This window comes from Molothrus aeneus, chromosome 16, assembly GCF_037042795.1.
Source record: "Molothrus aeneus isolate 106 chromosome 16, BPBGC_Maene_1.0, whole genome shotgun sequence".
Classification (NCBI taxonomy): Eukaryota; Metazoa; Chordata; class Aves; order Passeriformes; family Icteridae; genus Molothrus; species Molothrus aeneus.
Window position 1 is genome coordinate 9,669,444 of NC_089661.1, and position 12,252 is coordinate 9,681,695.

Sequence of the window (12,252 nt, forward strand, 5' to 3'; positions counted from 1 at the left end):
TACATATCTATTGCTCAGCATTGCCTGGGTTCAGTAAAACTGCTGCCATCATCAGAATTCTCTGACTGGAATGGGCTGTATTACCATGCTTTTTGTACAGAAAGCTGGTGAGCTGGCAATGTCTGAAACTCTCTTCTCTAGTCTCTCCCTCCCAGCCCCTTACAAATTTCCAGACAGACAGCTTTGCTGATTTGGAGCACTTGAAAACTCAGCTCATTTAAAAGCAGAGGCTCATCAAACTGCTTTTTTAATGGAAGTTATTAATGCATAACAGGTTTTATGTGGCAGTCTGATTTAGGATGTTAATTACTAAATGATTAGATTAAAAACCCTTAAGGACAATACCAAATGCCTTAGATCACTTTTGTAAGATCCTTTATGGAGACTGGAAACTTGAGGAGCTTTATTTTTTTGAGCATAAATGTGGTAAATAAGTAATGTGGTCAGTTGGCTTTTTATTTGTTTGCAGAAATTATACCACATATCAAACAAGTTCATACTCATTTTTACTCCTAATGTGCATGGTCAATTTCTTTACATACCTTTATTTTTTTCAGATTCCCTTCTTACATCATCTGACTGCAGAACACTGGCATTAAAATCCATTACCTTCTCCATAGCATACTTTTTGCCTCAGTCAAATTTGTCAACATCACTTTTTGTTTTCTCTAAAAACTTGCATTCAGTTTTCACTGCTGCAAAAAGCTGTATCAAATATTATTTTAAATATAATTATAATATAATTATAAAATAAATAATAATTATAAAATAAAATTTAAAATTATTAAAATATTTTTTTTTATTCTACCAACAAATAAGGCTAATAAATATCTTCAACTTCTTTTACAGGGTGACCTGAAAACTTACATCTGCAATGAGCAGGAGCACATTAGGGGCGAGTCTCAGATAATGCTGCTGCAGAGAATGGCGTGTGAGATCGCTGCCGGCCTCGCTGTAATGCACAAACACAACTTCGTGCACAGGTGGGCTCCAGAGAAAGGCCACTGAGCCCAGATGCACTCTGAAACTCAGCTGGGTGTTTTCATTGAATCCAGGGGTATTAAAGACTGTGTTTGCACGAACAAGTGATGCTAATGAAGGTGCTAACTGAGCTGCAGGGCTGGGGTGCTCAGCTCCACCTGCCTGAAAGCTGATCAGCTGCTCTTTGGGTTTGCAGCCCATCAAACACAACCTGGTGCCAAGCCAGTCCACATGGAGTTGTGTGATTAATTCTTGGCCAAGTCAAATTAATTTCATTTATTGTGGAAGGAGGGATGTTAAAATTCAGTTACAGTGAATCTTATGGGCTGTGATTTTTTATTAGATTGTAGAAATTTAGAACTTCTTTGGCAATGTTACCCGTGTTAATAAAAATAGGAAAAAAACCCCTTTCTATGGCAGTAAGGAGGAAGCTGAGTTTTGAAGGAAAATCTGACTGAAAGGGGTCTTCTCTCACTGATGTTGTTCATGTAACATTTAAAGCTTCACTAAAGGAGGTAGTCACATTTCAAAGTAATCATGCTAGGAGAAAAATCTTGTTCCCATCAGGGGAAATGCTAGAATGCAAAGTGGCTCTGTGACTCTAATTATCTTTAATTAATATAATTATTTTAAATTAATGTAATGAATACCGAAAGAATGGCAGTAGTTGCAAAAGGCTGGGAAAATTCATTCATTAAACAAGTTGCCCGAAAAAATACAATTTTTTTTTTTACTTTAAATGTAAAGGCATTAAGGAACTGGAAGTTATTAACCTCTGAGATGACTAAAATATCAAAGAGTACTTGTTCTCCAAATGTGGTTTCATGGTGAAACCGTGGGTGCCACAAGACAGTTACTTTGTCAGTCTGTTCTCTGCTGTGAAGCAGCCATTGCATCACCCTTTCAGCAAGTCAGGAGCTTGTGTTGGAGCTTATTAATGAGCATCTTGTGTTCAGGGAGAAATGAACTCTCAAACCTCAGTCTTAAAAGGTGCAGGTTTAAAACAACAGCAAAACCCTGAAAAAACCCCAAAGCCTGTGCTCAGCTGGTGGCTGATGAACAGAACTCTTCTTTTAACCTATTTAACAATTTCAAATGACTTGAATGTAATAGCAGTTGTACCTGTCTAACAGAGGGATCAGTTTCTTGTCTTGCAGCAGCATGGCTCTGTAGGTATTCAATTTAACAGTACATTTTTAGTGAAATACAGATAAACTTGGTAAATAATTAATCTGTGGATCTGCAAGATTCTCATTGTAATGTTTACTTCTAGCAACACTATCCTGATGCTGTCAGAGTAAGTGGTAAAGCTCCAGCATCAGCGATTTTGTTGTTAGTGGTAAATTCAAGCAGCCAACAGTTTTTCTCTTCCAGGATATTTATTTAAATAATATAAAACAATTTGGCAAGCTCTGGGACATACTTGAAGGTTATAGATGTGTTTCTCACCTGTGTAGTTCAATGACTCTGGAAAGGAAAACATCATCATCTGTCTTTGTAGCAGACAAACTGTGGCTTTCAGACCATTTGTACCTCAAAGACTTTTTTTAAGCCAACAGAAGCAAAGGTAGAGTTCCTCCAGGGCACTTAATTGCCTAGTCCCCTCTGTGAAACTGAAAAGTGAAATATTTGAGCAATTAGTCTGCTGAGCTCTTTGCTGTCGCAGCCACAGTTCCAGCTTCATTAAACTTGCATAAATTTCTGAGTTTGCGTGATGGGTTTCCTAAAACTGTCTCTTTGTATTATTACAGCAGCAGTGCTGGTTTATGAGTTTTTGTGGTCTGGTTTATGGTAGAAGCTGGAAGCAAATTCTGTGTCTATTCAAGAGCTTTGTGATTTGTTTATTGGAGGACTTCTATGAAATATATTATTTTTTCTGTTGGTCTTCTTCAAAGACTGTCTGTAGTTCTGGTCACGTGTAATGTATGGGTTTGTTACTTAAGGACCTTAACTGCAGATGTAAGATATTACTGGTTGCTCAGTATGATATTATAATAATTATTTAATCTGAATTGCTGATAGATTTTGCTTATGACAGTTAAAATGCAAGCCAGGCAGTGCTAGGTGTGCAGAGGGGTGACATCACTGGAGCATGTGAACAGCCCACGTAATCTCCAGGAGAGGATTGTGAGCAGAATGAAATAACTGCATGGAAATGCTGTGTGTAGTTTGAATGCTTAAGAGTCTGCTCTAGGGAAGTGACTGCAGCTTGAACTTTTTTATACAGGACAGCATAATGGTGCAGGGATTTTGTATGAAAGCTTTAAATGTGATTGCCTTGTCACTGTGTTCAGTTTTCTTTGGGTTCCAGAATGCAGAGTGGCTCTGTGGCTCTAAACTGATTCTCCTTTGAAGCAGTAGGAGTGCCCAAGGGAAATCTTCAGCCTTCTGGCCATAAAAGAAATCTTGTCCAATACATCCTCTCTAAGGAGAAACCCTATCAGTGTTTGTTTTTCCTGGAAGTGATGAGTGTTTGTATAGAACTGTAGTGGCCACAGTATTCCAGTGAGATGTGGAATCAATTGTTGGCATGTGTAGCTTCTAAAACTTAATAAAAATGTCTTCATGTTTGGTTTAGGTCACAGTTGTACTTTAGAAATTACTTTCCCCAGGTCCTGTGCTTGGGTTTGCACTGCATGTGAGTTGGTTTTTCAGAGTGCAGGGGCTGGTTTGATTTGCTCAGAAGAGGATCAGGAAGGGAGCTGCAGGAGCTCCAGGAGCACACCTTGCTTGCAGCCAGCTCGCCTCAGCCTTCAGCAGGTTTAGGTCTATGGGATCAGGCTGTGGCTCAGGCACAGAGGATTGCTGAACTTGTCTAGAGTGGATGCTGAGTCCTTAGCACCATTTTGTGTTACTGATCTGCTCCTGGTACTTGCAACTGTAACCTGTAACTCTGCACAAGTCCTTGACTTTTAGATTCTAAGTTTCTAAAAAATAGTTTTCATTTGATACTTCAGACTGTGACCTGACTGTTCTAAGAACTGAAACTTCTGTTAACCCATTTGCATTTGCCTTGAAGACCTCCTGGTTTGTCTCACTGTTTGTTTGTTTGCATTTGCAGTGACTTGGCCTTACGGAATTGCTTCCTTACATCCGATTTAAATGTCAAAGTAGGAGATTATGGTATAGGATTCAGTAGGTATAAGGTGAGTTAATCTTGTCATGGACCACTTTTTTTAAAGGATTCAGGGGCCAGGGTTACAGCAAGCATGCTTGAAAGTTGTGAACTGATATTAGATTGTCCTTTATTTGAATTATGAACTTTCAATAGGTACCTTTCTAGAGATGAGTAGAGTTATTGCTTTTGGAATCTTCTGCTAAATCTACCCTTTTTTGGTCCTATTTACAGTGGTCCTACAATATGAACAAACTAATTTTAATGTGTTTTAAGGACACATTTGAAAGCAAAGTTCAAATTTCTTAATGAAAATACTCAAAATATTAAAGTATATCAATAAAGTGGAAAATTAAGGACATTATTTAAAACATTTTGTAAGTACCAAACCTTAAACAAGAAATCGGCATTCAATTTTCTGCTATGCAGTGACCAGTGAATGACTTTCCTCCATAGCATTATTCTCTGCTACATGGGGAAAACAGAATTACTTTTTTTAATTATAATTTTTTACATAGGCATCACAAAAAAACATATTAAGGAAAGGACTGTCACTGTCTGGAAGTTGATCCAATGTATGTTCAGCCTTTTTATGGGTTTTCTTTTCTTCATTTTCATCAATAATTTAGGAAGATTATATTGAGACAGATGAGAAGAAACTTGTTCCTCTCCGATGGACTGCACCTGAGTTAGTAACAAGTTTTCAAGACAGACTATTATCAGCAGAGCAAAATAAATACAGTAACATATGGTATGTAGAAGGCTTTAAGAAATTTCTATGAGAGATCTGTGAACATATTTGCAAATGTTACATGAAGGAGTAAATAATATTTAAATTAGCCTGATGCATCAGATGTACAGTAGGTTAATCACTGTAAACCTGAAACTATATCCTGCTTTGGAAAGATGCTTAGAAATCTGTTGAGAGAAAGTTGGAGCAAGCAGAAATATTTAGCAGAATAATAGGTGTTTATATTAATAAACATAAACATTTAATAGTAATAAACATTATTTTATAATTATATTAATTAATAAACATTTTATATTAATAAAAATACCTTCAGATCTTTATAAATAAATGGTAAATGATTTTTCCAAAAATAAGTAGCTCTGACTGACATAAAAAGATGATCCCACTAGAGCCTGATGAAGTTAAAATGGTAGAACAGTGGCATTTTAATTAAAATGCTGTGTTCTTGCTGGAGCATTTGAGAGCAGCAATTAACTGATGGTTTCTGCTGCCAAAGAGCTGATAGACAATGGCTGGTGAACTCTTGAGGATGAACATTTTTGAAATAGCCAAGTTCCTCTTCAGTTCTCAAGCCCCAAGAAATTTGGATAATGGAAAATTGTGGATTAGGCTAACATTTCTGAAAACATTATAGTTAATTCCTGCTTTATATTTGAAGGATATTAAATAGTAAACTGGGGTTTGTTTGGTGTTTTAAAAGTAGGGTTGCAGAAAGCAAGTGGGGTATGTAGAAGTTATGTAAAAACTAATTTGCTTCCATCCTCCAAGGAGGCTTCTTTAGCTCATAGCAGTTCAGTTCATCTGGACTGCAAGCAGCCAGGCCTTAAGTTTCCAATTTGTATTTCAGGGCCTCTTATGCAGAGCTGCTTTGAACAGGTTTGAAGTAGATGATTCCAGACACCCCTTCTAAGTTATTTCTACGTGCAGAGTCAGTTACTTTGCATTTTGAGCACAGAAAGATTCCCCAAAGATTAGCATTGACTGTACTCAGTGAAAATGTGATTAGTGTTGGATACAGTGTAGATGCAGCACTGAGCAGAGGCAGCTTTTGACCACTGCAGCTTGACAATAAAGAATTCTATGAACTCTGGAACAAAGATGAGTTTTCTAGCAGTTTGACCTATAACTGCAATTTCTCATGAAAGCTTTTTCTCTTCTATTGGACTAACTGTAAGGTTTTTTAATCTCATTTCTATACACCATAGTAAAAAAAAAACCCAATATTTTTTATTTTTAAATTGTTGAAAAGATAATATTTTATTATATGTGAGGCTTTTCTGTTATCAAATTATTTGAGCTCTTCTGTGTTTTGTTGTCTTCATTGCTGTTGCCTTCAAGCAACTTTATTCTTCAGGCTTTTAGCATTCTCTCAAATGAAAGTTCTGAAGTTATTCTAGAGACAATGGGGAGTAGTATTTATTTCTTCTTGCCAGTTATGCTTTGCATATCCTTTCTGAGAAAAGCCACTCTAAAATAGTTCTGAGAGTGCCCAGTCCTGTGCTGCTCTTTTGCAGGTCCCTGGGTGTGACGCTGTGGGAGCTGTTTGAGAATGGTGCTCGGCCTTACTCAGACTTCTCTGACAGGGAGGTCCTAACCCATGTCATCAAGGAGAAGCAGGTTAAGCCCTTCAAGCCACGTCTGGAGCAGCCATACTCTGATAGATGGTAAACTTTTAAGTGTTTCTATTTATTCATCAAGCTGCTGAAGAAGTTTCTGAAATGACTCAGTTCTCTTAAACACATTGAAATGGCTACCTGGAAACTCAGCAAACAAACCCTAGGTAAAGGGAGTAAAGGGACGTGCTGGAGATAGAAGTTCTGCCAGTGATACTGGTACTCTGAGGCTTGTTAGGTATCTGAATTCTATAAATTCCTTTTCAGTGTGAAACCTATTGAAAATGTTTTTATTTGTGTAGGTATGAAGTTCTGCAGTTCTGTTGGCTGCCTCCAGAAAAGAGACCGACGGCAGAAGAAGTGCACAGACTCTTAACTTACCTCCGCATGCAGAGCCAAAGGGACTCAGAGATTGATTTTGAACAGCAGTGGAATGCTCTGAAACCAAACACCTCAAACAGAGAAGCAAGTAATTCTGCATTCCCAATCTTGGATCACTTCACAGGAGACAGACTTGGCCACGAGCTGGAGGAGGTTCTGACTGTAACTGAAACAAGCCATGGGCTGAGCTTTGAATACATCTGGGAGGCAGCTAAACACGATCACTTTGATGAATGTGGTCATGTGAATCCTGATGAAGCCATGAACTACACAAGTATTTTCTATCCAGTGGAGGTTTTTGAGAGGTCGCTTTCAGAGCAAGGACCAGGAGCACAGGATGGAAGTGGTCAAGAGGCATCACTTGCTGTCCCTGGGGTGTTACCTGTGTTTGATGCACACAAACTTTCTGTTGGAAATGACTACTATATCCAGTTAGAGGAAAAAGGAAGTGGCTGCAGCATGAATTTTGATAACCAATCAGTTGTATTAACCACAGAGGTTGATCATCAAGAAGCTGTACAAGAAAAAAGTTCTCATTTCACGGTTCTCAGGGATCTTGATGTTGAAGAATCTAGTACCGATGGGGACTTCTTCCACTACAATACAGATCCTAAAGAGGAATTTTTGACTGCTGCCAATAGTCCAGAAAGTCCTTTCCAGAGTATATTTAATGACATTGATAGAGCAGAAGAATTGACAAATAGAAAAATACTTGGGTTTGCTGAAACAAATGATTCTCCTAAAGACTTTAAACCAGCTGTTTTGAACTCAAACACAGATGCTAGAAAGGCAGTAGGCTCTTCTGAGAAGGAGCATTCTAATCAAGCTTCTGAAAATGAAACTGTTTCCTTATGTGAAAATATCTCTAACCAGTCAGAGCTGGTAACTTTAGAAGAACTGTCTGATAACTTCTTATTTCTTCAAGAGAAAAACTTATTAACAGGGTTATTGCCTAAAAAAACCAGCAGTGATTTTGGGCAGTACTCAGATGATGTTCTAAAAAGTATATTAGAAACCTCAAAAAGAAACTCTGTAGAGCCTGAGCCTGTGCTGGCTGAAAATGCACAGGTCTTTTCTTTAATACACGAAAGTCTTAGAACAGTGAAAGATGAAAATTTTAACCCAGTGACAATGAGTAAAGATCCCAGTTCCCCATCTCAGACTCCTGTAGAAATGCAGGCATCCTCTAGTCCACCCACAGCACATAATTCATCTGATAACTGTGCAAATCTTCCTATTTTGAAGGATGAGAAGAAATTTCTAAATGTAGAAGTGAATGAAGTCATGTCCTGTAACACCGATGTTCTCTGTCAAGAAGAGCTATCTTATAATGCCAAAAATAATAATGTTGGAAACAGTCCATACAGTGTTGCTATTGAAACAGATGAGTGTGATGCACAGATGAAACAGGGAATGCTTTTCAAGTCTGATGAAGCAACATTTAACAAAGAAAAATGTAGTGATCAGGAAGATAGGAAAAGAAATGCGCAAGATAGTTCTCCCATATTTAAAAAAAATGAATGTTTATTGGAGGAAATACAAGAAACATCAAATCATTTTGAGAACTGTAAGGATGTTCCAGAAGAGGTGACCTCAATTTCTGTTGCTGCTTCAGATTGTACCAGTCAGGACAGTCTTTTGGAAGGCAGCCCATCTCCTGTACAAACTGTAGAACAAGCCTTAGAGACACCTGACTCTTTGGATTCTTTAGATGTAAACGAGGTTTTAGAATCTTTACAGTCTCAAAGTCCTCAGAAACTTTTGCCACCAGATAAACCTGCTGACAGTGGCTATGAAACAGAAAACCTGGAATCTCCAGAATGGACTTCCCATGTCCCTGTTGAGGACACTTCCAATGTGGAAACTGCTCTGTGTGTGAATGAGAACAGTGTCAGTGCTTTGCCTTCTAATCCAGTCATCATTGTGTCAGAAGCAGCAGCTTGTTTGGATGCAGTGAACAGCAATTTTGAAATAACCCCGGTGGTTTTCCTGAGTGGAAATCAAAACTCTTATAGAGACTCAGCCTATTTCTCTGATAATGATTCTGAGCCAGATAAAAAGCCAGAAGAGTCTGTAAATCTGTCCAGAGAGACTGTGTGTGTTATTTCCTCCAACAGAGGGGAGAATCACACTGAAGAGGTTTGTGGTTTTGAAGAGAGACAGCAAATGTGTGATGTGAGGAATTACCAGGGTGATGATAATCAAAACTCGAAACTGGAACTAAACCACAATTTAGAGATCCAAGAGATGGATGAAAGGATGCAGGGGTGTCCTGATGAGTGGGCTGAGGCAGCTCTGACTTCCCTGGAAATAGTGATGGAAGGTAACCTGAGGGATGAAATAAAACTATCTGAGACTTCCCACAAAAGTGTCTCTTGTGTTGGCACTAACACTTCAGAGCTCCTTTCACACAGAGACTTAAAGCCTGTGCACAACATGGCTTTAGATCTGAGTAACAGTGAGAAGTCCTTCTATCACATGGAAGGACAAAAGCTGAAAGAGCCAGATATTGAAGGAAAATACCTCGGCAAACTCAGCGTGGCTGGAATGCTTGATTTAGAGGATGGCGATGATGCAGATGAGGAAGATGAAAACAGTGACTCTGAGGATGACATGAGGACTTTTCATATGCATAGTCTGAGTTCTGACAGTGAAGATGAAACTGTTCATCAAGTACCTGAGATAGTTACTGAAAAAGATGATGGAAAACATTTGAGAAGCTTGTTGAAACTTCCAAAACCTCTTAATGAAAGGCAGCCTGAACTTTGGAAAGATGAGAAAAAGGCTGTAACGTTCTTTGATGATGTGACAGTCTATTTGTTTGATCAGGTACCCTTCTTTTTAATTACTAAGTAAAATTTTTGTTGTCTTGGCTTTCTTTTTTGTTTAAACAAGGAGGAATTGAATAAATTGCTTAATATTTGGAAAACCTTGTTACAAAAGCAGCTTTCTTGTTTTGGCAGACTTACAGCTTGTTCATGATGTGCATTATTTTTTCTTAATATATTAAGGCTATGTAAGAATTTATGTATGTAAAAGAATGATATTTATATATATAAAGAAAAAAGAACTTTGTGACTTGGCTAGGTACAGTTTAGTGCTGCTGGTAGAATAGCTGCACTAATCTGAATTGAAGGAGGATTTTGCTTTGGTTTCCAAAACATGAGTGTCCTTTGCTGTTGGACCCTTGACTGCATGTGCTGAATGAAACAGGTTTTAGTGATGTTTTTCTGCTGTTTATAAGATGTATTTAATTTGAATATGTGAGACAGCATTGCTATAGACAAGATCTAATTATTTTATTTTGACATAATATTGTTGCAGCTTTATAAAAACAGCTTATCTGTTTAATGAGTTTGAAGTCTTTAAGATGCTTTATAGAAGAAAGGAAGAAAGAAAAAAGTCAATAATTAAATAAAAAAAACCCCAAAACTCAAACTGAAGCCTAACTCTGAATCTTATGTTAGTTAGCACTAAGGTAAATTTATCTAAGATCATAATCAAAGATGAGAACAGGATTCAGATGGTAATGCTAATTTTATTAATCCTGTGGGATTCATGTGCAGTGACACAGTGATCTGCTTATAAAATTTAAGGTTACTTTTGTTTCCCTATCAGCTTTATCAATTTTTAACTTCTGTAACTGGATACAGAGGGGATTGTATTTTAGCATTATGGCAACTAAACTAGTCCAGTGAGTTTCAAAGAACAGTCACATTGTCAAGCTTTGGAAATGTTGCTTATGATGACGCACCTAAATCTTATAGTTAACTGTGTTTTGGAATAGAAAACATAGTGATTTATTTGTGTTTAGGCAGCCTGTAGAATAGTAATCCTTTTGTCAGAGGGGAAGGAAAAAATCAGCTGTGTTTAAACTGCTCTTAGTTGTTGAACTCTTTACTTTTTATTACAATAACTGATAAAATGTTGGCTGCTTCCAATACCGGCTGTACAAAGTCTGGCTCTTTATCCTGAACATGATTAGGGGATTAAAAAAAAATAAAATGTTGGGATAAGACTTTATTAAAGAGGAAAAAAACCCCTACCCGCATTAAGCTGATATGGGAACTGTTTTCAGCTGGAAGGTATTTGTTCCTACAAATATGAAACCATTTTATATAGTAAATAATATTTAAATAGTCGTTTCCTGTGTGCATTTTAGCATAGATTTCATACAGCTTTCTTTAGAAGTACTTGCATGTGCTAATCTGTAACTCAAAGTCTTGTTGTGTTGTTGTAACAGTTTACAGACCTTTTAATTCCATTTGATGGCAGGATGGGGAAGTGTATTTGTGGGTGCTGGCATCTGAAGGCATGGAGACATTGTGTGTAAAAATAGTTCAAAAAGTGACTTTGTTTGCATTAGGAAACACCAACGAAGGAGCTGGGAAGCCGTGGGATAGACGTGAACGGGGAAGGTGCTGGCAGCTCTCCTGTTCCATCTTCCAGCCCTGGTTACTTAAACAGATTTGCAAATTCAGAAAGCTCAACAGATGAAGAAGGTACATGAATATATTTATACACAGCAGGGGCCGAGACTCTTTGATGCAGAGCCTTTTATGAGAAGTCATTAAACTCTATGTGATCTGTAAATTCACTGGACCATGTTGGCTTCAGTCTTGCATCCTAAGCACACACTGCAGCTGGGCTCAGATTCCCTTGTTCCTGAGGAGCAAAGCTGGGATGTAGTACTGGTTCTTTATGCATTGATGTGTCCAGCGTTGCCTGAGAGGCAGCCAAACTGAGTGACAAATCTTTGTGGCTCCCTGGGCTTGAGCCCTGCCCAGGGACACGGGTTTTGTTTGGGGTTAATGCAATCTTCCAGTCTACTTGTACAGTTCTGGGTGACCTTACATGACATAACTGTAATGCTGCTTTTTTCTTCTTTCTTTTTTTTTTTTTTCTTTCCCTCCCCAAGGTGGGGGTTTTGAGTGGGATGATGACTTCTCTTCTCCAGAGCCATCCTTTATGTCCAAGGCAGCTAACAGTCTCATTGGTTCTAAAGCACCCCTGCAGCCATCAAAGTACTTCTCTCCACCTCCACCGTCCCGGACTCTTGATCAGAACTGGTCACATTCATCCCCTTATTCCAGATTCTCCATCTCTCCTGCAAACATGGCAAGCTTTTCTCTTACACATCTTACAGATTCAGATATAGAGCAAGGAGGTAAGTGATTTAGTTATAATAATTACTTTAAAGATACAAATTAAAAGCGTTATGTAAAGATAAAGGAACAGATACAACAACTCTTGTTCTATTTAAATACCAAATGTAGAAGTACATTTTTAACACTATGAAAGTTTAGTCTGGTCTTGTGTTTCAGTTAAGACATAGTTTTCCGTGGAGATTGAGATTATTTGTGTCCAAGTTGGTACAAAATTGTTGTAGAACAACCTGTGGAACATTTACA

At 37.9% G+C, this 12,252-nt stretch overlaps 1 protein-coding gene across 1 annotated transcript in view; it reads left to right on the plus strand.

Annotated features, from left to right (window-relative positions):
- The window catches only part of LMTK2 (lemur tyrosine kinase 2), a 41,854-nt gene that overhangs the window by 24,716 nt on the left and 4,886 nt on the right, over window positions 1–12,252 (plus strand). The window contains exons 7-13 of the mRNA XM_066561145.1: window positions 850–983; window positions 4,043–4,127; window positions 4,726–4,847; window positions 6,362–6,511; window positions 6,763–9,670; window positions 11,208–11,343; window positions 11,760–12,008. Of these exons, the coding sequence (XP_066417242.1) occupies window positions 850–983; window positions 4,043–4,127; window positions 4,726–4,847; window positions 6,362–6,511; window positions 6,763–9,670; window positions 11,208–11,343; window positions 11,760–12,008 (3,784 nt within the window). The remainder of the gene's footprint in view (window positions 1–849; window positions 984–4,042; window positions 4,128–4,725; window positions 4,848–6,361; window positions 6,512–6,762; window positions 9,671–11,207; window positions 11,344–11,759; window positions 12,009–12,252) is intronic.